General features: G+C 41.8%; 1 protein-coding gene across 2 annotated transcripts in view; it reads left to right on the top strand.

Moving 5' to 3' along the window:
* The window catches only part of LOC121549118 (beta/gamma crystallin domain-containing protein 1), a 49,923-nt gene that overhangs the window by 20,714 nt on the left and 13,447 nt on the right, over positions 1-15,762 (top strand). For both annotated transcript variants that reach the window (XM_041860973.1, XM_041860972.1), the window contains 8 exons: positions 1,356-1,513; positions 1,914-2,040; positions 5,072-5,217; positions 8,309-8,435; positions 10,358-10,387; positions 10,502-10,614; positions 10,919-11,051; positions 11,615-11,754. In XM_041860973.1, coding sequence (XP_041716907.1) covers positions 1,356-1,513; positions 1,914-2,040; positions 5,072-5,217; positions 8,309-8,435; positions 10,358-10,387; positions 10,502-10,614; positions 10,919-11,051; positions 11,615-11,754 — 974 coding nt within the window. The remainder of the gene's footprint in view (positions 1-1,355; positions 1,514-1,913; positions 2,041-5,071; positions 5,218-8,308; positions 8,436-10,357; positions 10,388-10,501; positions 10,615-10,918; positions 11,052-11,614; positions 11,755-15,762) is intronic.

Below are 15,762 nucleotides of genomic sequence, written 5' to 3'. Positions count from 1 at the left end.
GTTGAGATCCGGTGACTGTGCTGGCCACTCCATTATAGACAGAATACCAGCTGACTGCTTCTTCCCTAAATAGTTATTGCATAGTTTGGAGCTGTGCTTTGGGTCATTGTCCTGTTGTAGGAGGAAATTAACTCCACAGGGTATGGCATGGCGTTGCAAAATGGAGTGATAGCCTTCCTTCTTCAAGATCCCTTTTACCCTGTACAAATTTCCCACTTTACCACCACCAAAGCACCCCCAGACAATCATATTGCCTCCACCATGCTTGACAGATGTCATCAAGCACTCCTCCAGCATCTTTTCATTTGGTATGCGTCTCACAAATGTTCTTCTTTGTCATCCAAACACCTCAGACTTCGATTTGTCTGTCCATGACACTTTTTCCCAATCTTAGCCAGTCTAAGATATGGCTTTTTCTTTGCAAATCTGCCTAGAAGGTCAGCATCCCGGAGTCGCCTCTTCACTGTTGACGTTGAGACTGGTGTTTTGCAGGTACTATTTAATGAAGCTGCCAGTTGAGGACCTGTGAGGCGTCTGTTTCTCAAACTATACACTCTAATGTATTTGTCCTCTTGCTCAGTTGTGCACCGGGGCCTCCCACTCCTCTTTCTATTCTGGTTAGAGCCATTTTGCACTGTTCTGTGAAGGGAGTAGTGCACAGCGTTGTACGAGATCTTCAGTTTCTTGGCAATTTCTCGTAAGGAATAGCCTTCATTTGTCCGAACAAGAATAGACTGACGAGTTTTAGAAGAAAGTTATTTGTTTCTGGCCATTTTGAGCCTATAATCGAACCCACAATTGCTGATGCTCCAGATACTCAACTAGTCTCAAGAAAGCCAGTTTTATTGCTTCTTTATCAGTTTTCAGCTGTGCTAACATAATTGCAAAAGGGTTTTCTAATGATCAATTAGCCTTTTAAAATGATCAACTTGGATTAGCAAACACAACGTGCCATTGGAACACAGGACTGATGGTTGCTGATAATGGGCATCTGTACGCCTATGTAGATATTCCATAAGAAATCAGCCGTTTCCAGCTACAATAGCCATTTACAACATTAACAATGTCTACACTGTATTTCTGATCAATTTGATGTTATTTTAATGGACAAAGAAATTGCTTTTCTTTCGAAAACAAGGACATTTCTAAGTGACCCAAAACTTTTGAACGGTAGTGTACATATATTAATTAATGTACTATTTTAGCATGTTGTCGGCTAACATGTATCATAAGCCTGATTAGGGAAACACATGGAAAAACAACAACATTAATCATTACTGTTAGGCCTTGGGGTCAATCAGGGGTTGACCACCATCTGAACTGCTCCCTCTTACCTATGACCTTGGTCTCCTCAGGCTGTGGTGTATGAGCAGCCTGGCTTCGAGGGATTCTGTCTAGAGATCGATGGGGACGTGTTCTGTTTTGGAGATGGAGGAGACGGAGAGGGAGAGGCATCGAACCTGGATTCAAACAGACTGAAGTCAGTGGGCTCTGTGAAGATCCTTGGAGGACTGTAAGTTATATATCTCTGTGCAAAAAAGTCCCTATATCTCTCAAAACGTTAATATATATATAATACCTTATTACTGGTCAATATGACAATACACAATAAACAAATAGACAGTGTTACAAAATGTTACCATCAGTGACCCTCAATCCTGCTCCTGGAGAGCCACAGTACTGGAGACTTGTCCCAGGTTCAAACCATTCCACCTGATTCAACTAACTGATCTTCAACACCTTGATAACGTGAGTCAGTTGTTTCACTGCTGCCCTGGAACAAAAACCTGAAGTACTGAAGCTCTCCAGTAGCATGAGTTTAGGATCACTGTGTTACAGTAACATACATATGATATAATATACAGTCTTTACAATGTAGACATTGCCTAATGCCCTTTTATCTGCTGTCCTAGCTGGGTGGGGTATGACCAGCCAGGGTTTGAGGGTCACCAGCATGTCCTAGAGGAGGGAGAGTACCTGGACTGGAGGGATTGGGGAGGAGGGACTGATCAGCTGCTGTCCATACGTCCTGTACTGGCTGTAGGTATCATACTATGACGTTTAACTGAATTGTGCAACATTTACTTGAATAGTATCTACATAGGGACAACATAGCACATTAATAATAATCCATAATAATCCATAAATAACACATGTATGAGCGATGCATTAGCATTTTATTTATGGCAGGGGTGACCAATCCTCCTCCTGGAGAGCTACTATGTATGTAGGCTTTTGCTCCTGCCCAACACAAACACAACTGATTCGGCTAATCAAGGTTCTGGGGAGCAGCTGGTTAGTAAAATCAGGGCCCGTATTGACAAAAGTGCTGATCTAGTATTCGTTTTGCTGTTTAGATCATGAATAATTAATAAGATTACATGGACAGGGGGGACCTGGGCCGTATTCACAAAGCATCTCAGAGTGGGACTGCTGATGTAGGATCTGGTCCCCCCCTGTCCATGAAACCTTATTCATTATGATCTAAAAGGCAAAACTGCTCCTAGAACAGAACTCCTATTCTGAGATGCTTTTTGAATACATGCCCTGGTCCTAGATCCTAGATCAGCACGTTTTATAAACACATGTTATGTGTTAGATTAGGGATGTAGCTAAAGCCTGCAGGAAGGACGAAGGTTGGACACTCCTGAGTGTACCACCAAAGCTTGTCTATTATACTGACGAGATATTCGAGTGAACGCTCTAACAATGGAAATGCATGCCCTCAAAGATGGAAGGCAGCCGGGAGGAGGAGAGATCAGGTGGGACCATTCTAGCCAATGAGAGGGCAGACACACTTGCGAACAACGGGCCATAGAGATAGAGGACTCATCTTTGTATCTGTGCCAATATAGAGTCTGTGGAAGCATGGGCAGCACCATTGAGGCTATCTCCATTTTAAAGTAGTCAATTTTCTTACATTTACATTACATTTTAGTCATTTAGCAGACGCTCTTATCCAGAGCGACTTACATTTAGTGAATACATATTTTTTTATACTGGCCCCCCGTGGGAATCGAACCCACAACCCTGGCGTTGCAAACGCCATGCTCTTATCATTGGCTGATTGCTCCCAACTCATTGGAATCCACACCCAGTTGACTACTTTAAAATGGTGGAAGCCCTCAATGGCAATGTCTATGCTAAAATGGGTTTTATCCATGATGGGTGCTCTATCTATCTCTATGACAACGGGCACAACTCTGATATACAGTGAGGGAAAAAAGTATTTGATCCCCTGCTGATTTTGTACGTTTGCCCACTGACAAATAAATTATCAGTCTATAATTTTAATGGTAGGTTTATTTGAACAGTGAGAGACAGAATAACAACAAAAAAATCCAGAAAAACGCATGTCAAAAATGTTATAAATTGATTTGCATTTTAATGAGGGAAATAAGTATTTGACCCCCTCTCAATCAGAAAGATTTCTGGCTCCCAGGTGTCTTTTATACAGGTAACGAGCTGAGATTAGGAGCACACTCTTAAAGGGAGTGCTCCTAATCTCAGTTTGTTACCTGTATAAAAGACACATGTCCACAGAAGCAATCAATCAATCAGATTCCAAACTCTCCACCATGGCCAAGACCAAAGAGCTCTCCAAGGATGTCAGGGACAAGATTGTAGACCTACACAAGGCTGGAATGGGCTACAAGACCATTGCCAAGCAGCTTGGTGAGAAGGTGACAACAGTTGGTTCCATTCGCAAATGGAAGAAACACAAAATAACTGTCAATCTCCCTCGGCCTGGGGCTCAACGCAAGATCTCACCTCATGGAGTTGTAATGATCATGAGAACGGTGAGGAATCAGCCCAGAACTACACGGGGGGATCTTGTCAATGATCTCAAGGCAGCTGGGACCATAGTCACCAAGAAAACAATTGGTAAAACACTACGCCGTGAAGGACTGAAATCCTGCAGCGCCCGCAAGGTCCCCCTGCTCAAGAAAGCACATATACAGGCCCGTCTGAAGTTTGCCAATGAACATCTGAATGATTCAGAGGAGAACTGGGTGAAAGTGTTGTGGTCAGATGAGACTAAAATTGAGCTCTTTGGCATCAACTCAACTCGCCGTGTTTGAAGGAGGAGGAATGCTGCCTATGACCCCAAGAACACCATCCCCACCGTCAAACATGGAGGTGGAAACATTATGCTTTGGGGGTGTTTTTCTGCTAAGGGGACAGGACAACTTCACCGCATCAAACATCAGCCTCGAAACCTTAATGACTTGGAAAAGATCTGCAAAGAGGAGTGGGACAAAATCCCTCCTGAGATGTGTGCAAACCTGGTGGCCAACTACAAGAAACGTCTGACCTCTGTGATTGCCAACAAGGGTTTTGCCACCAAGTCAAGTAAGTCATGTTTTGCAGAGGGGTCAAATACTTATTTCCCTCATTAAAATGCAAATCAATTCATAACATTTTTGACATGCGTCTTTCTGGGTTGCTTTGTTGTTATTCTGTATCTCACTGTTCAAATAAACCTACCATTAAAATTATACACTGATCATGTCTTTATCAGTGGGCAAACATACAAAATCAGCAGGGGATCAAATACTTTTTTCCCTCACTGTAAAGTCATCTTTTTCAATGTTGCCAAAATGCCACGTGCATCCACTTATATCAGTGCATTCGTAACAACCTAACCATTACAAAACGTATATTTGATCAAATAAGCCTGATGTAGCAAATTAGCAATTCAATTTTTTGTTGACCAAATTCAGCACTCTCTCATTGATCTCCATACAACAATTCCTCACTTCATGGGCTTATTTTCATGGACATTGTAAAACCTCTCGCTTCGCCTCTTCCTCTCTGGTACCATTCAAATTGCTGTGGGGTGAGGGGTTTTGTACGTTCTAGTAATTCTACTTCTATGGGTGTGCCAAATGACTTGTGGTCCTGTGTGTCTCAGTTGGTAGAGCATGGCGCTTGCACTGCCAGGGTTGTGGGTTTGATTCCTGGGGCCACCCATATGTAAAATGTATGCAAGCATGACTATAAGTTGCTTTGGATAAAAGCGTCTGCTAAATGGCATATATTGTTGTTCATAATTTTTTTCCCATGACAGGATTTCATGTCCCCGCACATCAAAATGTTCAGCGAGAGAGACTTTGGCGAGTTGGGCGGTAACATCGACCTCATAGAACCTATCATCAATATGGAGGAGATTGGCTACGGGCTGAAGACGCAGTCTCTCCACGTTATGGGCGGAGTGTAAGTCTGATATCTCATTTTCTTTCTCTGTTTCCACCTCTGATGTGCACTGTTAAAGCTGCAATCTTCAATTTCAACAACTTGACCATGCCACTTTCTTTGGTAAGTTTAGGGATAGGGCTGGGGAAATATAACCACTTTCAAATTCAAAAATACCTATTGATCCATGACCATTAATTGAAATGACCTTTTAACAGCAGGGAATATTAGATTGTGGCTTTAAGTCTCCCTTGCCAGGTCTTTTTGTTTAATAGGAAAATGACCAGTTAGTTGAATAGAGAATGCCAGGACGGTGCTCTGCTATTCAGTTTGAATGTAATGAGACAAACTGTAACCCACTCATTTACTGTCCTGATTTAAATACTCCAGTGAGCTTATGTAGCTGAGGTCAGGGGTCAGAGGTCAGGCAAGTTTAATTATTATCACTGCATCTGAACAGTTGACTTCCGTGAGTTAACTTCCTGCCTACCTGTGTAGGTGTGCTATAGTGGCATGTGTACTACCTGACTGACAAAACCGGAAATCTTAGTGTTCTAATAAAAAGAAGTTAGTTTCCTGCTAGCTGTGAAAAAGTTAGCTGACTAGCCAAACAGTGTAGCTTCTGAAAGCATATTTGAACCTAGTTAAAGGTAGAGTCAGCGAAGTAAACAGCAATATTGGGACGATTTTTGCAACAACTAAGAAAGGAAAGGAAAGGAGCGTTGAAGCACGAGTGTAAACTTCTCTGCTTTTTTGGTCCCGCAGATATCAGGTTGTAGCTATTGAAGCACACCCGTGCACATGCACAGATACTCTGTGAATACGCTGGGAGTGCATCGTCTGCTGCGCTGCTCGTGGCAATGTCATATCACAGTCTCAGTTTAAAGATATGCAAGTTATAAGTGAGCCTAGAGATTGACACATACTATCTTACAGCATGTGCAGCCCTCTATAATAATATTTATATAATATAATATGCCATTTAGCAGACGCTTTTATCCAAAGCGACTTACAGTCATGCGTGCATACATTTTTGTGTATGGGTGGTCCCGGGGATCGAACCCACTACCCTGGCGTTACACGCGCCGTGCTCTACCAGCTGAGATATAGAGGACCACAGCCTTAACACTATTACAAATGTGCCTGTGCTAGCTAATTGTTTCTCACTATATGTCTAACGCGTTCATTCATGTACAGTATAAAGTTCATTCTCTCCAGCTCAGGGTCTAGTTCAGTAGGGTTGAGTTCAGTAGGGGTTTTAAAAAGGAAACAAAAACAAGCGTTTCTCATTGGACAAGTTCAGGTAGTCCCTACATGTTTCACTCCGTTTTTGTACGTTTTGTCCCTAATAAACATGATTGTAGTTGTAGAGCTGACTGTAGGCTGGCTGCCACTCCCCGCCTCAACACGTTGAGACAGGGCGCCAAACCGCCTCAGATGTTCAGTTCAGTCCACACCTAATTTCCTGTGTCTATCTGTCAGTTGGTCATGTAACCAGCCCACATCCCTGTGTCAATGGCCAGAGGGCATAAGCGTGGGAACAAGGTGGTGCAGGAGTACTGAAATAAGTCACAGGCGGTCAGAGTTAGCTGAATGACAATATAATAATCCTTTCAATTACAACTGTAACAGTGTTGTCTTATACAAGGATTTACTAAGCTTTCTGGTTCAATGTTTTGGGATAAAGGGCTAACCAGGTTAAATGCTTGTGAATGACTTGTGGAGTTTTGAAGTTATCAGCGGCAAGTTGGGCTAAATTCATGTTTGGGCTTTATTTTACCTATCCCAAGTTTTGTTTACAGACTAGGCCTGTTTTCTTGTATTGACAAATCATAAATCATACCTTGTATTTCCTTTTTTTGTTGCAAATTTGATATTATCATATTATTGATTACTTTATTGACATGCTGAACATTTCGTTTTTGGTAGAAGAAAGTAGACATAAAATGTATCTACAGTACTTGGAATTCATTGCCGTATAGCTCACAAAATGGTGGTGTATTGTATGTGCAGCGGAACACTTTGCCTTGCTTTTGGAGGTACATCTCTGGTTATGTTAATGTGTTGTGAACCCTGTTACCCTGTTATTATAGTGTACTGTACAACCTCATCATTGTCGTGCTTCTTCCGTTTGTGAAGTTCTAACTAAACTCTGTGATTCAACCTGTTGACTCAACCCAGCAGATAGAGACTTGTCTGTGGTCTTCAACACACACACACACACATGCAGGCATGCACGCACACACAGACACACACACTATTTATCTCGCTCTCGCTCTCTCACGCTCTCACACTCTCTCTCACTCTCCTCAGCTTCTGCTGTGGTCTTTTCTATCCTGTACGCACACACACACACACACACACACACACACACACACACACACACACACACACACACACACACACACACACACACACACACACACACACACACACAGCCATCAAAGATACTTTAATCAAAGACAACATTAATTAAAAGTGTGCATGGGAACGTAAGAGCTAATCTTATCTACATGTTTGATCTGAAATGTCAATGTTAATGTAAAATATTAACCTTGGTTTTATTACATTAATTAGATACTTCTTAGATACGTCTTGCTATCTATTCAGTTGCCATAGATTGTGTCTTCGGGTGACATCCATCTAAAGAGCACAGATCTGTAAAAAATAAAAATAAAACTCATAATGTGCAGCACAGTTTAATCTGAAATTTTTCTCTAATGGTGTGTGTGTTTAGGTTTGCCAAATTCTGGTAACTTTCCCTAAATTCCCCGGATTTCCAGAGATCCTGCTTGGAGGATTCCGGATTTCCTGCTTATTCCGTCCTGATTCCAGGAATCCTCCAACCGGGATTTCTGGAAAGCCTGGGAAGTTTGGAAAACGTACTTGAATTTAGTCAACTGTGTGATTCGTGGATGCATGCGATGCAACCACATGTTGCAATCTTTGGAACTTCTGTTAGAAATTATATTGTTATTTTGCTCACTGCTCACTGCCAATTGTTCACCAAAATGTTGGCCCTCGGACTGAAACATCGAGGGACTAACTGAACTTGCAAAATGTTTTGATATGTTGTGCCCTAATGAATATGGCCCCCATGTGTCCCACCTAGGTGGGTGGTGTTCGAGGAGGCAGGGTTCTCTGGAAAGGTGTATGTGTTGGAGAAAGGCCTCTACGGAAGCCCGGAGGACTGGGGGGCCCTTAGCTCCAAAATCAGCTCCATCATGCCCGTCATTCTGGTAAATAATGTACAGTACCAGTAAAGAAGTTTGGACACACCTACTCATTCAAGGGTTTTTCTTTATTTTTACTATTTTCTACATTGTAGAATAATAGCGAAGACATCAAAACTATGAAATAACACATATAGAATCATGTAGTAACCAAAAAAGTGTTAAACAAATCAAAATATATTTTAGATTGTTCAAAGTAGCCACCCTTTGCCTTGATGACAGCTTTGCAAACTCTTGGCATTCTTTCAACCAGCTTCATGAGGTAGTTACCTGGAATGCATTTTAATTAACAGTTGTGCCTTGTTAAAAGTTAATTTGAGGAATGTCTTTCCCTCTTAATGCGTTTGAGCCAATCAGTTGTGTTGTGACAAGGTAGGGGTGGTATACAGAAGATAGCCCTATTTGGTAAAAGTCCATATTATGGCAAGAACAGCTCAAATAAGCAAAGAGAAACGACAGTGCATCATTACTTTAAGACATGAAGGTCAGTCGATCCGTAAAATTTCAAGAACTTTTAAAGTGCAGTCGCTATGATGAAACTGGCTCTCATGTGGACCGCCACAGGAAAGGAAGACCCAGAGTTACCTCTGCTGCAGAGGATAAGTTCATTAGAGTTAACTGCACCACAGATTGCAGACCAAATAAATGCTTCACAGAGTTCAAGTCACAGACACGTCTCAACATCAACTGTTCAGAGGAGACTGTGTGAATCAGGTCTTCATGGTCGAATTGCTGCAAAGAAACCACTAATAAAGGACACCAATAAGAAGAGAGACTTGCTTGGGCCAAGAAACACGATCAATGGACATTAGACTGGTGGAAATCTGTCCTTTGGTCTGATGAGTCCAAATTTGAGATTTTTGGTTCCAACCGCCATGTCTTTGTGAGATGTAGAGTAGGTGAATGGATGATCTATGCATGTGTAGTTCCCACCGTGAACATGGAGAAGGTATGATGGTGTGGGGGTGCTTTGCTGGTGACACTGTCTGTGATTTATTTAGAATTCAAGGCACACTTAACCAGCATGGCTACCACAGCATTCTGCAGCGATACGCCATCCCATCTGGTTTGCCCTTAGTGGGAAAATAATTAGTTTTTCAACAGGACAATGACCCAAAACACACCTCCAGGCTGTGTAAGGGCTATTTGACCAAGAAGGAGAGTGATGGAGTGCTGCATCAGATGACCTGGCCTCCACAATCACTCGACCTCAACCCAATTGAGATGGTTTGGGATGAGTTGGACCACAGAGTGAAGGAAAAGCAACCAACAAGGGCTCAGCATATGTGGGAACTCCTTCAAGACTGTTGGAAAAGCATTCCTCATGAAGCTGGTTGAGAGAATGCCAAGAGTGTGCAAAGCTGTCAAGGCAAAAGGTGGCTACTTTGAAGAATCTAAAATCTAAAATATATTTTGATTTGTTTAACACTTTATTTATTACTACATGATTCCATATGTGTTATTTCGTAGTTTTGATGTCTTCACTATTATTCTACAATGTAGAAAATAGTAAAAATAAAGAAAAACCCTGGAATGAGTAGGTGTGTCCAAACTTTTGACTTGTACTGTGTATTATAATTATACATTATTCATATTATAAAGTATTAATATTGCAAATTTAAATGATTAACTTTATAAAATAATTGAAATACAATTGAAATATACTCGAATCAGTTACCTCCTTTTGGAAGGGGGGCAACGTGGGAGGATTGACATGGGCCATACCGTATGGATGATGGACAAAGAGATAATGATAATTACAAAGTAATCTATGGAGTGGGAGTAGTGCACTTTATAGGGAACAGTGTGCCACTTGGGACACCCAGTGAAAATAACAAAGTAATCTATGACCAATAGGCTGATCCAAGAACTGTAAAATCATTTCCTCAGTTCTCTTAATAATGCCCTCATTTGTGGTTTATTTTTAGGATAATCTGGGAAAATCAGCCAATTTTAAGGTAAGTCAACTAAAAACAACAGAACCAACCTACATGTCTTTGTCATTTTGGAAACCACTCCATGAAAGCCACATATTTGACAGAATCTGACTTTGTATCTGTTGTGTATCTCAGATACAGTTGTTCTCGGAGCCTGGGTTCCAGGGTTCTGTCCAGGTTCTAGAGGACAGTGTTCCTGCCCTGCCACACGGGTTCTCCCTGGGTTCCTGCAGGGTGCTGGCTGGCAGGTGAGTACAGCACTTACAGCATGTTATTCCTCCAAAGTTCTACACTGTTCCATAATACTGTTCCATAGATGCATTTAGTAACATTTATAGTATCTTTCCTTTACCATTAGCTACATAATTTGCTAGATTAAGGGACTTGTGCCCAAAGTAATGTATATCTACATTTAGTAAATACTAGTACTTTGTACATTTGCTGTTGGAACATTATGATGATGTAATGGAGAAAAATAATACCTGATTGACAAATTGTCTCCTCTTTCTGTTTGTGTGTGTGTGTGCACATGTGTGCTTGTGTGTGTTCCAGCTGGCTGGCGTTCGAGGGCCAGCGCTTCACTGAGAGGAAGTATGTGTTAGAGGAGGGGGACTACCCTGATCTGAGGGCCATGGGGTGTGTGGGGCCCAACTCCTCTGTCCTGTCCATGCAGACCACTGGCTTTGTGAGTACCGTGTCTATTATCTATCTGGTTGTGTTCCAAATGGAACCCTATTACCTTTATGGTGCACTGCTTGGAATATGGGGCCATTTTAGACATTCTGTCAATCCTCCATGGCACAAATAATAATGTAATGTATAAATGGCAGAAAGAAAAAACTGCTTTTTCCAGTATTTCATCCAATACATTTTGGTCCCACAAATCACATGACTCATTAATCCCAAAAAGTCATTGTTTTTGGACAATTGTTTGGTGTAAAGGGTAACCAATAGGAATAGTGGCAGAGTCTATCTCGATATATGCTGCTTGGCTAGGGAGATGTTTGAGTAGGTTGAGTCGAGGTGATTTAGTTAGTGGAATGTTTAAGGTCGGTATCTCATGATATTTAAATGTATGAAAATGTTTAGTCATTCAAACAATAAAAAGGTCACCAGACATGGAAAGAGTGATTGTTCTTCATGAGGTTATCAGGGGACATAATAACCTTAAAAACCTCAAACTTACTCAAAATAACGTTGGTATTCCTCTCTCTCTCTCTCTCTCTCGCTCTCTCTCTCTCCTCATAGGAGTTTTCTCTGCCCTCGGTCACCCTGTTTGAGAGGTCAGGTCTGCGGGGAAAGAGGGTGGTTCTGTCCGCCGGCTCGATCAACCTGCAGCTGGCCGGAGGCTGCAGCCGGGTCCAGTCTGTCCTGGTGGAGGGAGGGATGTGAGTACACACATTACAGTCCATCTTTATGTCTCTGTCTGTTTGTTTGTCTGTCTGCCTTTATGTCTGCCTACATGCTTGCCTGCTTGTCTTTCTGCCTACCTGCCTGTCTGTCTGTCCGAGGTCATATGTTTGTATGCATGCAGCCTCCTAGTCTCGCGCACCAGACACTCCTCCCCAAGCTGTGCGCTCAAGCATGTGGACAAAGTGATGGGGCCCCTCCTAACCGCAGACAGAGCTCTGTGTGTGGGTGTGTTGCTTGGGAGGGAGTGTGTGCGTGCGTGCATGCATGTGTGCGTACATGCGCTTTTGTCTAAGAGAATCGTACAGGGTTCCCCAGGAAACAAGATCTTTATTTCCTTACAGTCCATACAGACCTGGTTTACAGTTTATGAGTGTTCAGGCTTCGGCACATATTTAGACCTGGCTTAGTTGACTAATTGGGTTCAAGCACATGTGCACACTCTGTAGGTATGTAATTTGGAGCTGAAGTACAGGTGTAGACCTGGTTTGTATGAATGTTGAGGCTTGGGCACTGGGGTAGACCTGTTTTATATGAGCATGCCCATGGATTTACCTGTGATGGTTTCTGACTTATAAACTAGAAATATCCTTAATCATGTCACAGAGGGAGGGAGAGGAATGCAGGACGTGTAAGTACTGACAGAACATGTTATTGGTAATTATCAAGTATCCTATGGAAATGAGGAGTGCCGTGGTCTTGGTTCTACACCAGAAGTTAATGGTTATCTGTAGGAGGAAAGTGTATGGTGGAGGCAATCACATGGTTGCAGTCACTGATAAGGGTGGATAGCTGTGGATCAGTGAGGAGTGAGGTCAGGCCAGGTCACATTAAGGTAGAAGGAACAGTTTATTGCCCACATCACTTAACTTCCTGCCTAGCAATAAACACGTAATGTTTAGAGGGAAGGGAGAATACTTCACCCAAATTGGGGTATATATACTTGTGCTGGTGGAAACATGTCTTATGCAGCTGTGGGACCCAGTGGGTGAATAAACTTGGTTGAGCTTTACTAATCGTCCGTGAGTTTTACTCGGTTAGTTTTGAACCTAACACCTGGTTTATATGAGTAATGGGGTGTAAGGAAACACAAGGCTAGTACAGGTAATTGGTCCGGATGGATGTCTATTGCCCATTCAAATCCTGGCAACAAGTTTGAGGTAGGAAAAAAGTGAATGGGGCTGGGGTACATGTGTTATACCACTGTACTATGAGTTGATCTATTAAATGATTAGCGTATACAGCTCAGAGGTCACAGGACTAAGATATGCAAATAACAAGGTTGGGGTGTGCAGCGAATAGCTGGATAGTTACTGTTGGTGACCTAGGAAATGGGTAACTGGGCTGATTGTAATGTCTTAGCAGATAATAACAAAAGAAGAACAATATTTACATGACTCAAAGAGAAGGAATATAATATATATTGTTTACAGGAAACTCATTCAACAATTCTAGATGAAGTTGTGTGGAAAAAGGACCTGGGGGGGGCAAATATACTTCTCCCATGGGCAAAGAAACTCAAAAGGGGTGATGATATTAATTAACAGTAATTTCGATCCGAATGTGCAAACTGTCCAAACAGATCAGCAAGGTAGACAGATTATTTTAAATATGTTATTGGACCATAAACAGATATGGCTCATTAACCTTTACGGAGCAAATAAGGATGATCCACACTTTGACAATATATATAATAAATTATCAACCCTGCAAGCAATACAAGACTCTATTATTATGGTGATTATAATACTGTTTTAAATAGCTCAATGGACCGTAAAAGAAATCACACTACAAACTATCACCCTCATGCTCTTAAGGAAATCATGAATGTCATGGATACATTAGAACTAGTAGATATATAGAGGCCTAAATATCCTGACCTAGTGAGATATACATGGCGGAGACTGAATCCAGCTAGTCGTCTTGACTTCTTTCTTATGTCATTCTCGTTGGCACCAAAAGTTTAAAAAGTGTTGATAGGGAACAGAATGCGGCCGGACCATCATATAATTGGCATATACATTACTCTTACTGAATTTCCACGTGGGCGAGGATATTGGAAATGTAATCAAAGCCTATTGGATGATAACTTGTTTTTAACTAGGACAGAGGAATTTATAACTGATTTTTTCCGACATAACATAGGTACAGTAAATCCCCTTATTGTATGGGACACTTTTAAATGTGCCTTTAGAGGCCATGCAATTCAGTACTCGAAAACAAAAGCAATTTAGGTCAAAAGAGTCCATACTAACAAAGCAAATAGAAGGTCTAACAGAACAGATAGATAGCAATAAAAACTGTAACATAGAGGCTCAGAATACATTAGAGGAAAAACTAAAAGAAATGGAGAAACTTATTCGAGAAAGATCAAGTGTAACATATTATAAAAATAAAGCAAACTGGATGGAATATGGGGAAAATTGCACCAAATTCTTTTTAAATCTTCAACATAGAAATGCTACCAAAAATAATTTACTGAAACTGGTTTCAAATGACGGAGTCACCCATGATTCCCCAAATGATATTTTGAAGGAAGAAGCAAAGTACTTTAAGCATATGTTTTCATTTCAGTCGCCTCCATCTCCTCTAACTGAAGCTAATTGTAGTTTATTTTATTTTATTGATAACGTAAAATTAACAGCCATACAGAAAGACTAATGTGAAGGTTAAATTACAGAGGTGGAACTTCTGGATGCAATTAAATAATTTAAGTCCAGGAAAACTCCAGGGTTGGATGGCACACCAGTACAGGTATACCAAACCTTTTTTGATATACTCAGAGGACCGTTATTTGCATGTTTTAACCACTCCTATGTAAATGATGGATTATCAGACACTCAAGAAGAAGGTCTAATTTCATTACTACTGAAACAGGATACAAGTGGGAAATATAAAGATCCAGTTCATTAAAAAAATTGGAGGCCCCTTACACGTCAAATCAAATCAAATTTTATTGGAATACAACAGGTGCAGACATTACAGTGAAATGCCTACTTACAGCCCTTAACCAACAGTGCATTTATTTTTAATAAAAAAAGTGAAATAAAACAACAACAAAAAAAGTGTTGAGAAAAAAAGAGCAGAAGTAAAATAAAATAACAGTAGGGAGGCTATATATACAGGGGGTACCGGTGCAGAGTCAATGTGCGGGGGCACCAGCTAGTTGAGGTAGTTGAAGTAATATGTACATGTGGGTAGAGTTAAAGTGACTATGCATGAATAATTAACAGAGTAGCAGCAGCGTAAAAAGATGGGGTGGGGGGTGTTGGTGGGGGGCAGTGCAAATAGTCCGGGTAGCCATGATTAGCTGTTCAGGAGTCTTATGGCTTGGGGGTAGAAGCTGTTGAGAAGTATTTTGGACCTAGACTTGGCACTCCGGTACCGCTTGCCAATGCCGTAACAGAGAGAACAGTCTATGACTAGGGTGGCTGGAGTCTTTGACAATTTTGAGGGCCTTCCTCTGACACCGCCTGGTATAGAGCCAGTACACAAATAGACAGGTATTCGTACACACTACCCTCTGTAGTGCCTTGCGGTCGGGGGCCAAGCAGTTGCCATACCAGGTGGTGATGCAACCAGTCAGGATGCTCTCGATGGTGCAGTCTCCTGAGGGGGAATAGGCTTTGTCGTGCCCTCTTCATGACTGTATTGGTGTGTTTGGACCATAATAGTTTGTTGGTGATATGGACACCAAGGAACTTGAAGCTTCAACCTGTTCCACTACAGCCCCGTCGATGAGAATGGGGGCGTGCTCAGTCCTCTTTTTTTTCCTGTAGTCCACAATCATCTCCTTTGTCTTGGTCACGTTGAGGGAGAGGTTGTTATCCTGGCACCACACGGCCAGGTCTCTGACCTCCTCCCTATAGGCTGTCTCATCGTTGTCGGGGATCAGGCCTACCACTGTTGTGTCGTCGGCAAACTTAATGATGGTGTTGGAGTCGTGCCTGGCCATGCAGTCATGGGCGAACAGGGAGTATAGGAGG

This window comes from Coregonus clupeaformis, unplaced genomic scaffold (assembly GCF_020615455.1).
Source record: "Coregonus clupeaformis isolate EN_2021a unplaced genomic scaffold, ASM2061545v1 scaf0104, whole genome shotgun sequence".
Taxonomy (NCBI): Eukaryota; Metazoa; Chordata; class Actinopteri; order Salmoniformes; family Salmonidae; genus Coregonus; species Coregonus clupeaformis.
This window is presented reverse-complemented; position numbering and strand designations above follow the sequence as displayed.